This window comes from Urocitellus parryii, chromosome 5, assembly GCF_045843805.1.
Source record: "Urocitellus parryii isolate mUroPar1 chromosome 5, mUroPar1.hap1, whole genome shotgun sequence".
NCBI lineage: Eukaryota > Metazoa > Chordata > Mammalia > Rodentia > Sciuridae > Urocitellus > Urocitellus parryii.
In genome coordinates, this window is record NC_135535.1 from 179,797,884 (window position 1) to 179,816,569 (window position 18,686).

The window sequence follows — 18,686 nt, forward strand, 5'->3', positions numbered from 1 at the left end:
GAACCCAGGGACATTCTACTTCTGAGCAACATTCGCAGTCCTTTTTATTTTTAGACAGGGCCTTACTAAGTTGCTGAGGCAGGCCTTGAACTTGCAATCCTTCTACCTCAGCCTCCTGAATAGCTGAGATTGTAGGTGTGTGCCACCATGCCGGGCTTAATTATATTTCACAAATTGCCTCTTACATTTCTGCCACTCCCTGTGGATTCATAGCTATTTGCCTTCTCTGCCGCAACCACAAAGTCAGGAAATTTACAGGACTTGTGTTTTGCTCACATTACTATAACATACTGGCTTCTGTGACTGGGATAAATTTGTTAACTACACCAAATTTCACTTTCCTCATGTACAAAACACAATCCTTAATTCAGGTGCTCCTCATAGGGTTGCTAAGGATCCAGAGATCAGATATGTGAATGTGAAGGGTTCACATTTAACATTTACTGGTGCCACCAACTAGGTGCTTGGCCCAAAGAAATTCTTCTATTCGGCAGGCCCTCCAACATAGGTGACACACTGTGACAATGGCCCTCTATCCTTCCTCACTTTATCATTTTTACCATCCCAACTTCTTTCTAAATTGTTTTTTCTTTCTTTCTTTCTTTTCCTCTGCTGGGGATGGAACCCAGAGTCCTGAGGATGTTAAACAAGTACTCTGCCACTGAGCTACATCCCCAGGCCTAAATTACTATATCCTTATCTACTTTTGTCAGGTGATTTTTTTTAATACATTAAGTTTATGTATACACTAAGTATCAACAGGTTCTGGTTGAGGGGCTACTCAATGAAGGATGTAAATTTTGTATATGGGTTTGGGAATATAATATTTCACCTACTTTTTGGTTCCCAATTGGGTTGGTTCTATTCAAGTGACACTCGCAAACAGATTTGTCATGGAAAGTTAAAGTATGATTGTCCATCCAAATCTCTAGGTATCACAAAAGCCCTGTTTTATTCCTGTACATCCTTGCAGCAGATGACGAGCCTCATCTGTGAAATAGAAACAGACTCTCTTTTGAGTCATGAGGACTAAATGAAAGTATAGGGCATGAAGCATGTGCTTTATAAAATTAGAATCCAAAGTATAAGGGGAAGAAAATCTACATAGAGTTACTGATCTCTGCCATTTGATAAATAGCTTCATGAACATAATATCTTTGGGGATCCTACCCTTTTTTCCTTCTCATTCCAAATCTTTGAAACTGCTCTTTTTTACCCTGGCCTCAAATAGCAGTTCCCAGGACTTCTTAGGCGATTCTCTCTCCCTTGTGGAAGGAGAGGAGCATTTGTGATGTTTCATTCTCCCTCACCTATTACCTCGTCTTGCAGAAAGCAGCCCAGGGCCAATTGTGCCTGAGTGCAGCAGGATGAAATTTTCCACACATAATCATCAATTATTAACTCCTCATTAAAGAAAGTGTCAAAATGCTGTTTTCAATAAATGTTACCTCAGAGCTCCCGAGGTAGTACAGAAGCTTCGGAGTTAGGTCCTAGATAAGATTTGAAACATAATTTATTTTGCTTTATCTTTTCTTCCACTGGTCTTTATTTACAGTCTTTTCTGGTCTGTGGCTATGAGCCTCCTGATATTTTCTTTTATCTTATTCTGTGCTAATTTCATTTTGACGAGTGTGTGTGTGTGTGTGTGTGTGTGTGTGTGTGTGTATGCCCACGTGTAATTTTTTTTTGGATTATTAGTTCTTGGAATCCTAGAATAATTTTAATGAGACCGTCTGGATGTGTTCTGGCCGAATACTCAAGAGGTAGATGACAGGTGTTAAATATGGGTCTAAGGATGTTCCTTGCCTTATTTTCTTTTATTCATGATATACAATAGAGAATTTAATTTACCCCAAAAAGAGGTCCGGGCTTTGCCCTCTACTTCTGAGAGGTCATCTCACACTAAGCCTCTGGAATCTCACAACTGAGGAACATCTCTGTTTATCTGAGGGCTTTGAGCCACACCAGTAATGTGATTTGGGGCGGGGCCTTAGAGTCAACAGCAGCTCCACCTTCTAATGAGATGGGGACTGAAATCTACCAGGGGGGCAGTAGAGTACGCCAGTGTGAACTCTGGACACAAAGGCCTGGGTGAACTTTCTGATTGGCAATATCCCACAGCATACTGTCATACATTGATGCTGGGACATAACCTGTAACTGCCCCACGCTCTACACTATACATTTCTCTTGACTGATTTTAATCTCTGCCCTATCCCTGTAACAAACTGTAACTGTGAGTATAATAGTTGCAGTGAGTTACCTGAGTCCTTCTAGCATCTTCACTGAACCTGATGGTCATTTGGGGAATCCCTTGAATTTGCAGTTGAGTGTCAGAAGTGAGGGTGCTCTCTCATGGAAACTTTCCCCTCCAATTCTGTTGGCTTAATTCTCACACTTTTACTCATAAAAACCCACTCTGGTTTAATGGGGGTGGGGTTATCTTTAACTACTTCAATGTCCATTTTCTTATGATATTTTTCTGCTACTGCCTATCTGGAGAGCAAATGTGAGCATCAAATCAGTGGAAATGAGTTGATTGTTAGGTCCCCAAATCTTCATGTCCAAAACTAATTTTGTAGTGAAGAATCAGGCAGTGGGATTGGGGCCAACTGACATAGAATTTACAAATGCTAAGAGCTGAACTGGGACCTTAGCATTTGAGTCAGAACTGACCTATCAAGCCAAAAGATCTTCAAGCTACACTAGACAGGAGCCTGGCATTGCACCTAACACCACCTCAAGCTCCCTACTTCCCTTGAACAAAAACCCTACAACATGGGACATGGGTGGAGTCACTCTGAACTGATAGGCCCAATGCACAGATCTGTCCAGGCAATGAGTTCAGGAAGCAAAGATAAGGTAATGAAGCTTCTTTCAGGGGCATAGATTCAGTACTAGAATTATAGCCATTCTTTTTAGATGGTTCTGATCCAAAAACCAATGTCCATGATCAGAGATGAGGAAACTGGCCAGGAAGCCTTGGTCAGGGACCTGGAATCCAACTACCACTCAAAAACAAGAATCTAAAGAGTGGGCTTAAACTGAGCATCTACGAGGGCTCTACCTGTCCTGACTCCACCTCAGAGGATACCTCCATGCTTGGAGGCAAAGGATATCTCCATGCTTGGAAGAAGATGACTCCCAAATTCATACCTTGTACTCCCAAATTTCCATATTCCCATTAGAAATGTTCTCTTAGAAGCCCTTTCCTTGCCAGGAAATTCAACATGTCTAAAAACGAATTTCAACATTCCTTTCAACTCCTTCACAAATCCCCCATGTCCATGAGAGCCACACCTGCCCTAGAAAACCAAGGAAGACACCCCCTAGCTAGCACCAAGTCCTCCTTGAACCCATCTCTCCTTGAACCCTGTTTTTATTATCCTACTGAGTACATTTTTACCCTGCTCTTCATCCCTGCTGCCAACACCTGGCCCAAGCCCTCATAGCCTCAAAATGAAATTATTTCAATTCCTCAACAGTCTCCTGACCTATGGTAACTAGAATGGTTACCATTAAAGAACAATTTGCCATGGGCTAGGCACTGTGCTGAATGCTTGATATGAAACAGCTCATTGAATCCCAACAACTCTATTATGATCATCCTCACTTCAGAGATGAGAAAACCAAAGCCCTCTAAGGTTGACTGATTGGCTCATATCACAAAGATAGTAAGCAGCAGAGTTGAGCTTGATCAAGGCATCCATGTTCCAGGGCTATACCACCTCTCTCAGGATGAGGGAGTTGGAGCAAGAACTGAAAATAGGCTGTACCTCTAAAATGTGGCTCCTGGGGGGACACGTCAAGACTGGAGCTTGTAGCCCAAGCAAATAATCAGCAATTTAGAGACCTTGGGATGTAAGAAGGTGGTAAATCCAGGGAGCAAAGCAAATAGGAGGCAGACAGAGCAACTGGGGGACATATACTGGCCTTGGTGATAAGGGAGGGAGCTGGATGCCATCTGACATCAGGTATCCAAAGGCATTGGGAGTAGGAAGCAGGCCCAATCCTTGGCAAGAGCCACTCACTGCCTCACACTTGGTCTCCCAGTCCAGGCTGGACATGGCTGTCTGCAAATACTGATTAAGTGTTTTCATGAGGCCAGTCAAGACCCAGGGGCTCCCAGGCTCCAAGACAGACTGGTGTGAGCTGGCAAGTTGTCACACTGAAGTTCAAAAGGAGGGAGTAGGCAGGAATGAGAGGAGGGCAGGGAGCCATGAGGACACAGCCAAAATCCAGAGCCTGCAGGATGCCAGCCCCTGCACAGTATGGTATGAGGACGAGATCCCCATTCTTAAATGTCCCATCTCTACGGTCATATCCTCTTTTAACCTCACTCCCCAGCGTCTGCACATTCCAGCCTGCTTTGTACTTTTAATAAGGATGTGTGGTTTTTTTGTTTCCTCTACTCAAACCCAGCTTGTTCCTTTCAATACAAACTGCCTAAGAGTACAATCTTAAATTTATACCCAGTCAATAGGATTCTATTTGTGCTGGGTTAATTTCCGAATTCTCCAAGGTCATGGTGTATTTTGGAACTAGAAAGGCTTGGAAAGCATCTTGCCCAAGTTACTCATACTTTATATGGGCTTCAAAATCACTGTGAATTACCCATAGCCAGAAAGCAGGGTAGCTGGCCACAAGCCCCACCTGACGCTTCTGTTGAAATAAACTGCCTTTTATCCTTGCTAAGCACCCAGAATTACTCTTTCCTTTTTTTCTCTCTTCTCTCTTCTTTCTATTTCTAATCACAATTCCCATGATGTGCTTAGGATCTGGCACACACATGAGGCTGAATGAACATATGCTCATTTGGATTCAGTGATCTCAACTTATCAGGCGAAAAATACTAAGATGAATTTGCTGTAAGGTGCACATGACTTATAGCTCTCTCTCTCAATTCTTCCAAGTAGCATTTTAAAATAATTTGGTAAAAATTTGGTGGAATCTTTTTTCACCAAAATTACCTGGTATAAATTCATAAGCTTCAGAATGTTCTAGGACAAGAAAGCACTTCCTAAACCCCTACAGTCCACACACAGTTCTGTAGTACAAGCCTGCACTTGGTGGAGAGGAACGAGTGTGCTTTACATTGGTGCCACACTGCAACCACTAGAGGGAGCTCAAGGCTCCCTCTCCTCCACCACCTCCACTCAAGGGCTGACGATGGGCCAGGTTAAGGATCATCTTGCAGGACCTGGGGCTACAGGGATGGCTTTTCTTTTTGGATCCTTTGGTACTCTCTTACCCACATACCCTCCAGCTTGGAAATTTCACCTTCCTATTCAGGCCCAGAGAGGATGATTTGAACCTTAAAAGAAATATTTTTACCTCTTCTTCTTGCCCCTGTATTTCCTAGAGAAGAGAGTAGCAAACTGCAATAGGTCAGGAATTAGATGTCAGCACAGGACCAAAAAGCCACTATCACTTTTTAGTGCCCTTTCCTGGGCTTATAGAGAAAGAATCCCTCCACAGGTACCAACATTACTATTAAGGGGCTTGTGCTCCAACCCTGGCCTGGCCTATCTTCAAGTATCTGCCTCAGCACCTGTTATAGGTGGCTAGAACAGGAAGAAAGTCAGTGTTCAGGACACTGGGCACTAACCATTTCCATCCTGCATAATTCCACCTTATCACAACACGTGCGTCCTATTGTATCAAAAGGGCTAGAATCTCCTACTTTCTTTCCTCTCTGGTTCCAAAGGAGTGGTGGTCAGTTCCTCATTTCAATTTCTCCTTATGTCATTCAAGAAAAAAGAAAACTTCCATCCCCCAGCAGCAGCTCTCAAATGTAGGTCCCTGGGTCAGCAGCATCAGCTGACCTCAGAACTTGTCACTTCACACGGATAAGCAAGAATCTAAAACTCTGAAGTGGGGCCCAACAACCTGTGCTTTAACCCCAGATAATTCTGATAGAGAGCATGAGAACCACAGCCCTACAGAGTAGAGAGGAGCTGCCCCACCCCAAACTTACTGCCCATGGAACCACAAAGTCAGCATTTGCTGATCCCAGAATACTTGGGCTGTGAAAAGCCCTGATCGGAGGCACCCAATTAATCCTAATCTAATAATAGCAGCTAACAAACTAACGGTTTATTCCATGCCATCAGGCTTGTGTAAGCACTTCACATCCTTCTCGTCCATCCTTCCTGTGTGGCAGGTATAACAATCCACCACATGCCACAGACAAGATCATTAGGGATGAAAGAGAAAGAGTAACTTGGTCAAGGTGCACAGCCACCAGGTGGCAGAGGTAGGATGTGAACGCAGATCAGCAGGATTACAAAGTCCCAGGTCTAAACCTCAACACCACGAAACAGACACTCAAGTTTCCCATGTTGTAAATCAAGGTGGGCAGGGGACTTCACACAGGCTTCTTTGGTCTCCCTTGGCTCCTAGTCTGCACTAGTCTTTGAATTGCTCTCCTGATCCTGCTCCCTTGGCTGCCTGGGCCCACTCTAGGCCTGAGCCCTGTTGCCTCTGCTTTCCAGGGAGTGAGGTCATTCAGCCACCTGTACTTCCCAGTCTCCCCTGGCTCCTTCTACAGCCCAGCCATTCCCAATCAGGTCACAGCCAACTTTTCAGAAGTGGGGATGAGCTCAGAGAGGCCTAACCTATGGCCTGTCTTAGCATGTGCTCCCCAAGCCCTAAGCCACCTCTGTCCACGTGATTGCAATCTACAGAGCACTGGTCCATGTAACAGGACAATTTATTCAGTCAAAGCTATGATAAAGTGGAGATTACTGTTGTGATTTCACACAAAACACACAACTACCCGTCAGTCCAGGGCTTGGACCAATAGCCATCACAGAAGGGACAAGGAGTTGACTGTCCCAGGAACCACTGAAAAACTCAGGAGGTGGTTGATGAATTCACACTCCCTGAGAAAAACCAGGATGACCTCTTGCCCTTCCCATGAGGCTCTGCACATCTGACCCCAGTCTTATAGGGAGCGCACCTGGCTTACTTTCATGTTGTGGGGTTTCCTGAGGGCTCACAGGGCTACTGCTTGGGATTTCCCTGTAGGATGATGAGGCCCGAAGAGTCACTGCTCCTTTCCCAGTGCAGATTTTTGTAGGATCCATGTCTGAAAAGAAAATAGCCAAAAATGAACATTAAATCCAAGACTCCTGGAGAATTAAAATAACAGTCAGTTAGCAAATTGTTATAACCAGGGAATGAGATGAACCTGGTTAAAGCTATGCAAAGTCTCAAACATTTGTGGCTAATGAAATTAATCTGAAGGTGGTAGAGAGGGATAATTCACATTCTCAGGGGGTTATGGCTCATCATGAGATTAGGGGGAAATGGAGGAAGTCAGCTCTGAGTAAGAGTATGAGTTACCATATCAGCTCAAAATATTTTGAAATGAAAGCAGGTTTATTCCTTTTATTAAATGAAGTTTAGGATGGTGAGTGGATTTCTAGCCAATTAGTAAGGCACAGTTCAAAAAAGCATTTATGAAAGATCTCTCAAGCTTCCAGAGCACCCTTCTTACAAAAGAGCAAGCTGGCAACATAGAGAAGTTCGAGAGATGTTTTCAGGAGAATCACTGCTCTCTGAAGTTCTCCAACAGGAAAAAAAGGAAGAACAAGACTCTTCAAATCTCTAAGTCAAGACTCTGAAATGAGTCTGGAGGACACACTGCTCATGGGTGGGGACCTCTATTCCAAACACAAAGAAGAACACTCACAGTAAAGGAGATGACTGGAGACTCAGCCCCCCAGTGGACAGTATCCTCAGAACCTCTGCTGAGTCTTCACAGGGTCTTCAACCTCCCCTTACAGTTTCATGAGGGCCTAATAACAGACCCAGGACACTTTGTTTCTTTGAGAAGGATTTCAAAATACAGTAGTCACCCTAACCCAAGGGGCCAAGACCCTCAGTGACCATCTGAAACCACGGATAGCACTGACCCCTAGATATGCTGTTTATTTATATACACACACACACACACACACACACACACACACACACACACACGGCTATGATAAAGCCCTATAGATTAAACTCAGGAAGAGATTAACAATAACTAATAATGAAATGGAGCAATTATAAACTTATAATTTAATAAAACTTATTTAAAACTTGTGAATTGTTTATCTCTGGAATTTTCCATTTAATACCTTTAGACCATGGTTGATCACAGGTGACTGAAACCACAGAAAGTGAAACTGCAGTTCAGGGGGACCACTGTAAGCTTCAAAAGATCTGGATGCCTATCCTCCAGGAAAATCAGTAATGAGGAGACAGGAAACGGGCGCAGACCATGCAATTCTAGAAGGCACATGTGCCAAATGTTTCTTTTTGTGCAGCTGAGCTAAGCTAAACTCCATGCTTATTTTTTTTTTCCTCCAAATTGCTCACAGCCTCTATCACTGACCTAAAATCGCCGCGCTTAGGATTATAGGCTAAAGCTCAGGGTGTGCATTTGCACAGGAAGTGGGCTCACTGTCCGACTCATCCTCATTCCTATGCAAGGATAGAGAAGCAATTCTTCTTTTCTCCTTGCTTTCCATTCCAACAGCCCTTTCCCAACAACTCAGAATGGTTATCGGTGCTATAGAAGAGGACAGATCTGCCCTCTGTGTCCACTGAAAGCAAAGCACAGAAGCCACAATGCATGGCGGAACAGGAGGTGGCCTTGGAGAGGCTCTGACCTTTCTACCTGTCAAGAAGGTAAGTGACTGATGTCACAAAACTATTAGGAAAAATGTTTATGGTCATTTCAAAAAACCGAGGGGCAAACTGGCAAATCCAGCCAGAACTGCCCAACTTCTGGAAGTGCTACAGGATAAGATGCAGCCTCGGCCTCACTTGTCCCACTTGGTACAGAAGGAAGCTCTGAGTCAGAGGTGACATCTGAACTGACATTTTAACTGTGCCTTGCCTCCTCCCCACCCAACAGGCAGGAAATAACTGCAGGTAAAGCTAGGGAGGGGCAGGGTGCTCTGGAAAACAGCCCAGAGCATCACCAAAGCAAGTTAAGGTTTGGCATCTACAGCAGCTGCTTCCAAGTCAGCCCAAGTCAGAGGCTCCCTGTGTGAGGCCAGGTTAATTCTCCAGGAAAGTAGATTTTTTACTGAAGCACAGGAAGTTGTAAAGCTCTAGGGAGAGCTAACAAGTCCACGCAAACCAAATGCCCTGCCCCCAACTGACCCTTCTCCTAATGGAGGGAAGGCAAGGCCATTGTTTGCAATTTTCCTTCTTGTTGTCTCCCAGAAACACACACACACACACACACACACACACACACACACACACACACAAAGAAAGGAAACAAACAGGAAGAGAGGGAGAATGCCTCATGAACATGCAAGGATTAAGCCTCAAAGTATGTGTTAGAATAAGAAAGGAGCCATGCGTGATCTAACAATTAGAAAGAAAGGAACCAACCCAAGACGAGATACCTGGAGGGAGCACTAGGCCTGAAGCATTTTTCACTGTCTTCACAGGAATTATTTTAACAGCAGAAATAGAGCGTGTGCGTAAAGGGTCGGCAGTTGCTGAAAACACAAAAGGGTAAATGGTGCATCCAGAAGGAACATTTGGGAAACACTCAGGCAGTTGAGGAACTGAGCAAGGACAATAGGAGGAAGTCGCCTACACAAGAAGAACAATACAAAGAGCAGTAGATGCAGTAATCAAAAATAACCTGCTTTCTCTCTCTAGAGTTCTGGGCCAAGTCACAGAAGCCTGCCTCCAACCATCACCCAAATACAGTTGGTCAGTGTTTACTAGTGCCTCCTGCCACACCGGGAGCTTGCCAAGGCTCTGGACAAAGAGTTGTACAGAGACACAGATGGCCTGGCAAATGGAGGAAGGGGAGTGCAATCAGGGTCCAGGGGCCCCTTGAGAGATTGCCGGGTAGTCTGCTCTGTAGCAAGGGCTCTGGGGAGAGGGCTGTGGACCAAAGGCTCCAGATAAGTCGAGCAAAGAAAGAAATAAGTTTGTGAGTCGCCTGGTCACCTCAATCACCATAACTGCTTCCCCAAATCATAACTTGTGGGGTCCTGGGCTCATTCTAACAATCATTACCCTCTGGCCCCAAGCAAATCGGAACCCCCATCTGTTTGGAAACAGATGGTCTTGCTTAAACCTACCCTTCACTGGGAAAGAGTTGCCAAATATCCAAGTGCATGCTGAAGACTAGGCAGACTCAGGCACAATCCAAGGTCCCAATGCCCAGCTGAGCTAAAGCAGAGTAGGATCAGAGTCTGGGATGCAAGGAGGGCTGTGGTCCTCGAGGCCAATGTACTTTCACTTATCTATCTGCAGTGTCTCTGGGCTCCCTGCCTGCCCAGGCTCTGATCCTCAATGGTGAGCACATCCCCAAGCCTCTGGCGAGGCTTTATTTATGGCAGCAAATAAAGAAAGGTCAGAGCTCTTGTGCTCTGGTGCCAAAGTTGCTCCAACAAATGATGCCCAGAGGTCTCAGGGCCCCAGAGTCACAGGATAACAAAGGGGTAGTACTGCTTGGGTATAAGATTGTTACTGCTGAATCAAACATCATGCTGGTGAAACCAAGAACAGGAGGGAGGGGGGGAGGCACCTTGGCAGTGGACAGTGTACCTCCCAACCCATCACCTGACACTTCATATGCCATATGGCCACCAATAACTAAGTAAATAATGACAATTCTGCACACAGTAAGATACAAATGAACTTTCACAGCCATCCTATTGACTATGCCTTATGATCACCTGGGAGACTGGCTGGGTGGGAGATTTGTTACTATTTTCAGAGGAAGAAGCCAACCACTCAGTTCTCAAGTGCAGAGGCTGAGACTGGAGCTCAGCTGTCCTGGTTCCTGGTTCTGTGACCTCCAGAGGCTCCCCTGACAAAACACCGACCTCTTTGTTTCCAGTTAAAGATGAGTCTTACTAGGAAGAGAGTAGAACCCACCTCCACCTTCCACCTTTCTCCCACCTCCTTAAGTCACTTGTTTAAATGAATTCACAGGGACAGAGCGGAGGGACCCACAGATTTTAAAAAATAATGAGATCCCCACCCCCACCACGCTCCTCACTGGATGCTTAACACTCCCTTGCAGCCACTCCACATGTATTGCCCCCAATGTCCCCTAAGTGCAGCTGCACCAAGATTGTTCAAGACCCCAAGAACACAGTAGATACAGTCCCACACCAAGAGTGGCCAGGCAGGGAGGCAGGGAGAACAGGACAACAGCAGGACACCTCCTGTCCCTAAGGAGCCCACCTCCAAACCACCTGGGCCCAGAGTCCCCAACTCTTCCTGCTCTCTCTGCCTTCTCTCCCTCGTGGCTTCCCTCTGGGTTCATACCTGGCCTTGTCTCAGAAGGAAATCTTGGCTGCACCAGATGGGAATTACAAAGGCCAAACATGACACACTCTCTGGCATTATTCTTTGGGAGATCTTGCCTTTTGGCTTAAATGGCCCACACCAGGGTTTTTTCCCCCCGCTTCCCCTTTGATTCCATAAAATGTAGCTGAATGAGCAGTCAGAGAATCACTGGAGCCCCGGAAGGGAAGCAGGAATAAATACTACAGGTCATCAAAATCCCTCATTTAGAGAGAAGAGAATTCACACTCTTAAAGATAAAAGACCGCCCAAGACATCTCTGTTTGTGAAGGGAGAACTAGTCCTTGAACCCTTTCTCATTACTCCAACTTAAGCTCCCTGTCACCCCATACTGCAAAAATGGTGTCAGGAACCAGATGCAGTAGCACATGCCTGTAATCCCAGAGATTTGGGAGGCTGAGGCAGGAGAATCAGAAGTTTGAGGATAGCCTCAGCAACTTAGTGAGACTCTGTCTCAAAATAAAAAATAAAAAGGGCTGGGGATGGAGCTCAGTGGTTAAGTGCCTCTGGGTCCATTCCCTGATACCAAAGGGGGAGGGGGCGTGCCAGGAATCCACTGCTAGGCTGTTTAGACAGACACATGAAAGAATTCAAGGTAAAAGTCTCTGAGCAAATAGGACCTCAAAGGTCATCTTATCCATTATTCACTTCACATTTAAATCTCTTTTCTAAAAAGAGTTTTTAATGTTTTACTAGTGTGTTATATACAATAGTGGGGTTCATTTAGACATATTGATATGTGCTTATTAAATAATTTGTTCCGATTCAATCCCTAGTACTTCTCCTTTCCCTCCCCTTGCCCATGATTCTCAACTTCAGTATTTAAAAACTAAAAATATGAGGTCTCAGGATATAGCTCAGTGGTAGAGGGCTTGCCTAGCACACAAGGGGCCCTTGGTTCTATCTTAAGCAGAACAAAAAAAAAATCTGAAAATATGACAGAATGTGCAGGAAACTAATTGCACTAAAATAATTTCTTTTAATGATCTAGGCTCTTGCCTCCCATGCTGTGCAAGTATCCCTATTTACCAGCAAAGGTGAAATGTAAGATTTCAGGGTGATGAATGCCAGATGCATAAGGCGTGGCAGATGCCTTGGTCTATATATTTGACCCATTCTTCATAGCATCCTTGTGAACTAGGGACAGTTTTCAATATACCATCTCAGAGCCTTCGACCAGTGAGAATCAAGAACCCATGTCATTATAGGGAACTGTTCCCTAGTTCACCGCCTGATTGGCCAGTGAAGTTACTCCCAGGGAAGTGGAGTGGCCCAACCCACATACCACACACCTTCTAGAAATGCTTTTCAGTACCACCCCAGGCTTCTCTTCAGGAGCCTTACCTTTGTCTTGCCCATTGCTGCCAGGTGCCAAGCCATTCACAACAGCTTTAGAAGTACCATCACATTCTGAAAGAAAGAAAAAGAACTTGAGATTTGTGACCATATCACCCAGCATTTACTGAGTCCCATGTGGTACAAGATGCTGGGGAAAGAGTCAAGAGACAGCAGAGGGGTCCTGTCCCTAAGTCCCTGATACAGCTCTATCTACCATCACGCATCCCATCAGTTTTCTCAGGGTTGAGATAGACCCCCTAGGGCATCCTGGGAGACCTCCAAGAATGTTGTGTGGCCTGAACCAGGCAGGATACAAAATCTATGTAGAGATGGGAAGTATGTTGTGGGTGATATGTGTAAATTCTCTTGCTTCCTTTTCTTTTTCTTTTTGTTTTTTTGCCATGTTGTTTTGTTTTAATTTTTGTTTTTGGTATATTTGGTCCTAAGGATTGAACCCAGGGGTGCTTCAACACTAAGTTACAGCCTTAGCCCTTTTTATTTTGAGGCAGGGTCTCACTAAGTTACCCAGGTTGGGGGGCTGGGGTTGTGGCTCAAGTGGTAGAGTGCTCGCTTAGCAAGTGTGAGGCACTGGGTTCAATCCTCAGCACCTCATAAAAATAAAATAAAGATATTATGTCCACCTAAAACTAAAATAAATATTTTTTTAAAAAAAGGTTGCCCAGGTTGACCTCAAACTTATGATCTTCCTGCCTCAGCCTTCCCTTCAGGCATATGCCACCATGTCCGACTATGGCTTCTTTTCTGACATTTAAAAAAAATCTTTTGGGGCTGGGGTTGTGGCTCAGTGGTAGAGCACTTGTCTAGCATGTACGAGGCACTGGATTTGATTCTCAGCACCACCTTTAAACAAATAAATAAAGTTCCATTAATAACTAATAAAAATATTAAAAAATTAAATTAAATTAAAATAAGAAATTAAAAAATCTGTCTAACTCCTCTAAAATGGAACCTCCTATCTGACAAGGCCTGTCTATCTGCTCAAAGGCCAGCTCAAAGGCACCCTTGTGCATCCACAGTGCACCATATCAGACAATCAGATGGAATCCTCGGGCTCCCTGACATCTTCCCTCACCCATCCCGTGTCAAGCTTGTCAAAGTCATGCCATCCTTTCCATAGTTTGCCTTTAGACACTTCCCCTCCTCATCACCCCAGTTCAGGTCCTGTGCTACTGTCCCAGAGATGCCATGACCTCCTGACATCCTGCCTGCCTTCTTTCTGTCCCTTCTCTACTCCAACCCTTATCTGCATCCAGAGAGCACTTTCTAGACTCTGACCTAACCACCACCTTGCATTAAGGAGCCCGGGGCTACAGGACAGATGGAAACAAAATGGGACTCTGCAACATGATTCTCTTGGCTGTTTTCCTTTAAATGTACTATATTTGACCTCAGATTTGAATATTAAAATTGGGGAGTTTAGCCTGGGAATTCACTCATGTAGAATATTATTTCCACTGGGAAATATATGTATTCCAAGTTCCCAAAAGTACAGAAATGACTGTTTGGGATATATAAAGTTTTAGTAAGTAGGGTGACCTGCATCTAGGCAATACAAGGTTATATTCAAATTAACAAACCAACATTCTTGATTAAAAACCAACTACCCAGCCCACAAGCCTCAGGGGCCACCAGGCCAAAGACAGAGCATATTCAAAGGACAGAGCATAAGCAAATTGCCCTGAATTGAAGTCCCTCGGGACCACCTGTCCAAGCCCTTCCCAGCTGTATTTCACTCCTCTCCCTGCCTACTCTGCTGAACTAAACTGAGTGTATTGGAGACTTTCAGACTTCTAGTCCTTGGTTCCTTTGAGGTACTGGCTAGGAATGTGGTTTCCTTACCTTGGGGAAAGCCTATGCATCCTAAAGTCTCACCTTGAATATCACACCTCCTCTGTGTCAGCTGTGACTTTCATTAGTTCTGCTCAGCTGCAGACAACACTGAGACCTTCCCTGCCCACCAGAAGCCTGGGTCTCGCCCAGTTCTTTATCCCAAAATAGACAGATAGTGGCAGGGTAGGGAAAATAGGCAGGAGTGCTTGGAGGAGTGCACCCCAACATCAAAGAGCTAACCAAGCTACAAACACAATCATAACTATAATTCTTTAAGCATCTATCTGCCTGGGTTTGAGGATCTAGGTTCAGCATTCCATAATCAGCATTTCACTTTATCCTTTAGACCCAACCCTTTGCAGTTAAGAGTTGGGAACTTCTACAGATAAGAATACTGATGCACTGAGAGAATGTCGGGCCTACCCAAGATCATTAAGCTGGGAGTTGAACAGCCCCAGATCATAGCTCATCTTCTTCCTCCCTAACTAAAATAATTTGGTTTCCTGATTTATTTTTTATCACATTTCCCCAAATGCTGGGCTTGAAGCCCAGTCCCAAACTCTAGTAACACATCTGGCTAAGATTTCCACCCTACCAAGGTTCTTAACAATCAGTCTCCTGAAAGGTTGGACACCCGATAAACTACACAAACAGGCTAGCCTGGCTACAGCCTGCACCACACATGAGCAGGGACCCTGGCCCTCTCTACCAGTGCCCTGGACTTCGTCAATGCCAGCCCCAAGGCTGCATCTTGTTCCTCACCCACATATGCCTGCAGATAAAGGGTCATTCCCTTGGATGCCAAATCTCCCTTGGGCCCTCATTTCTGAATAGGTAGAAAAATAGCTTTGGTGAGAAGGCAGAAACCTAAGTACAGAAAACATCACAAGTTCCATCATTCAACCATCTTTATTCCTTTCTATGTACCTGCCCTGGTTCCCCTTGATCACAGCTGTTTGGGATTGTTGGCTTTGCCTTGGGCCTCCCCAGGCTTGCAGAGAGTGGCCATGAGCTACCACCAAACCCAGGCACATGTTCTTCCTTTCCCTTTTTCTCCCTTGATTAAACATAATAATCAACCTAGAAAAAACTTTGAAAAAAGGGTTTAAAAAGCAATAAAGCCAAACTGGGTGCCAAAGTAAAACCTGTCAGCCTGCTACTCAGGAAGCTGAGGCAGGTAGAACGTAAGTTCAATATTAGACTCTGCAACTTAGGGAGACCCAGTCTCAAAATAAAATAAAATTAAAAGGGCTGGAAATGTAGCTCACTGGTAGAGTGACTCTGGGTATCCCTAGTTTCTGACACCCCCCCAACCCCTACAATCTACCCCCAAAGCAACAAACTCAAGCCTCTGCAGCAGCATGTCCAACAGGCTGCATTTGCCTCCACATCACTCCATACTAGTTAAGTGATCCCAGTTATTAGCCCCTGGGGGCTCTATTTCCCCATCTACTTAATAGAGGCAGTAAGCCAGGCCCACATTTGGTTTCCAGGAAGATGAAGCAAGATCATGCAGGTAAAGGACTTCTGTCAGATCCTGGCAGCTCAGTCCAAAGGTCAACTGAAAAGAACACGTCTTTCATGCTGCTCTTTCTCTCAAAGATGCAAACAAATGTTTTCCTGGCAGTGAGGGTCTTCCCCCTGATCACTGTTAACAGTAGCCCACTATCCCATCAGACAATACATGGTGCATTTTCTCATTCCTTACCTTTATGAGGGTGATGTTTTGTTTCTTTCAAATTAAGATAGAAAGTCCTAAGACTGAGATTATAGGGCCACAGGACACAGGGCTTCCTAGGAAATGCCTCCTTTTAGCCCCTCTCTCAGTGAGACCCTGGGGAAGTCCCTTGGGCACTGCCACACCTCACCCTCCCTCCAGGCCCTCCCTTCCTCCTCCTTCGGCTTCCCTAATAGATGTCTGTAGCAGGATGCCAGTTGAGGCGAATCCTGAGATTGGAAGAGTAAGAAACTTTAGACTGTAGAGCAAAACTTTTGCAGGAGGGGAAGCTTATTTTAAATGACAATAAATGCAAATGAACAACAAAAAATGAGTTATGTACAGCACCTTAGTCCAATTGGAGGGGGAAAGGTACACAGTGTCTTCCTACACAGCAAACACACTCAGGAATGGGGGACAAGTCAAGTTCTTCTCTTTGCAGGGAAAAACTCTGGACTGCTAATAGCATGAACTCCAAGGATAGAGCACTAGCCATGTCTGGGCATGGTGCTCAGTATTTGAAGAGCATTGCTTCACTAAATCCTCTCAAAAATCCCAACAGGTTGGTGTTTTACCATGGCCATTTTATAGAATGCAAAAAAGCATCTACCACAGGCCCACAGTCACCTCGAAAATACATGATGAATGAGGTGGGGGTGTGGCCCTGAGCTTTTCCCCCAGGCCACACCTCACACTGTCCTGCACAGTTCAGGACTTGGCTAAAAGAGCACGGTTGCCAATGAACAAAAAGAGGCTAGTTTTTAATCTACAGAGATAAAATCCTTGAAATAATGCAAGATTAGGGGACCCCTTGAATGAGATATTCACCCAGTTACCCTGCCATCCCCACCTGCAGGTCCTGGGAGGCTCCAGAATATGCTCCAGAGCCATAGTAGGACCAAATTTCTGATGGAACTTTCTCTGCCTCCAATTCTAGGCTGGAACCCTGGCAATTCTTGGCTGCACAATCAACAGGAATCTCTTTCCTTCTCTGTCTTCCTTAACCCTGTGCTTTCCATACTAGCCCAGGACTAAAAATACTCAAAATTAGTCATTTGTTTAGTTCTTGATTTTTTACTATCAACAGCACCTGCAAAAGGGTGCACATTGTTCTGCCAGTGGAAATAAAGGAAGTTTCAGATTAGCTCTCACTCTGGGGTAATTATGGTCAATCTGGGTACTTTTGCTGCGGTCTCTCAGATTAAGAAATGCCACTGAGGTGTACAAGTCTGTCAACATTTATCAGATTATATACTTAAAATTATCTGCACTGTGTTGTCTGCCGATTATGTCTCACTAAAAAGAAAGGGGGCTGTTGTAAAGATCAGAACACAGTGCATGCAAAGTGCACAGTACAGTTCTGACACCAGAGATACTCAAAAAAATATTAACAATGTATGTGGTGATTTATGACAGAGTGTGGGTGCTTACTCACGTTTTGAAACATAAAATGCTGTGGGGCCCTCAGAGTATATGGGAAATCTGGGTAAACTGCCCGGTTTTGTAGACTTCACAAAAGAAAGGCAGAGTTTTAAATGACTTACCAGAGCTCATGGTGGTGGCAGGACAAGGCTTCTGCAGCTGGGGCTCTGAAATGCTCTGCAGAAAAACAAACACCACACAATGGGCTGGATGAATGGCAGGTTCAAGATAAATCCCTATGGCTAGCATTAAAAATGCAAGCACTGTAGCCCTTGATAAAACAGAGCTGAACCAGGAGTCGCCTGGCCAAGCGGCGTCGTCAGGCTCACAGCTGGCCACATACTTTGTGACCTTGGGCACATCATTCAACCCGTAATGAAATGTATCTGTTTTAATTGTACGATTAAAGTTTTGACAAATACACGTCTTAAAATCACCACTCAAATATACAGATAGCATTTCCATCATCCCAAAAAAGTTCCCTGTGCTTCTCTACAAGGGGTATATCATCCCAACACCCTAGGAACCACGGCTCTGCTTTCTGTCCTCATTAACTTTTCTCAATAGTGTTTTATAGTTTTTGAAACACAGGTATGGTGTGTATTATGAATAGTGAGTTCTAACTGAACACACGTGTAGGTCACACAGTCAGGAAAGTGAGTCCTCAGGGTATGCAGAACCTTGACACTGAAAGTGTTGTCCCAAGACCATCAGTACTGGTATTAGCTGGGAGCTTATTAAAAACGCAGAAACCCAGACTCCACTTTTTCTACATAACTGAATCAGAATCTGCATTCTAACCAGAATACAAGCTAGTCCCTTTGCACTAGAAAATATACCAGAAAAGACAGAGAGAAAAATCCTTGGTTCACAAATTATGTAATAGGAATGTCAAAATAGGGTAAAGGGTCCACATGAGGCGACATGCTTAGTTTCCCTTTTTAACAAGCTCGATTTGGGCACTGGTTTCCCTTCTCAGTTGCTTTGCTTACTATCCTTACACTGACAAGAGTAGA

General features: G+C 44.6%; 1 protein-coding gene across 50 annotated transcripts in view; it reads right to left on the minus strand.

Moving 5' to 3' along the window:
- The window catches only part of Sorbs1 (sorbin and SH3 domain containing 1), a 233,277-nt gene that overhangs the window by 100,692 nt on the left and 113,899 nt on the right, over positions 1-18,686 (minus strand). For 28 of the 50 annotated variants that reach the window (XM_026394891.2, XM_026394882.2, XM_077798801.1 and 25 more), the window contains exons 3-6: positions 17,793-17,847; positions 12,687-12,752; positions 9,413-9,508; positions 6,961-7,089 (exon numbers count right to left, since the gene is read on the minus strand). In XM_026394891.2, the coding sequence (XP_026250676.1) occupies positions 6,961-7,089; positions 9,413-9,508; positions 12,687-12,752; positions 17,793-17,802 (301 nt within the window). In that variant the 5' untranslated portion in view covers positions 17,803-17,847. The remainder of the gene's footprint in view (positions 1-6,960; positions 7,090-9,412; positions 9,509-12,686; positions 12,753-17,792; positions 17,848-18,686) is intronic. The other 22 variants (XM_026394892.2, XM_026394886.2, XM_077798802.1 and 19 more) reach the window with 2 other exon arrangements.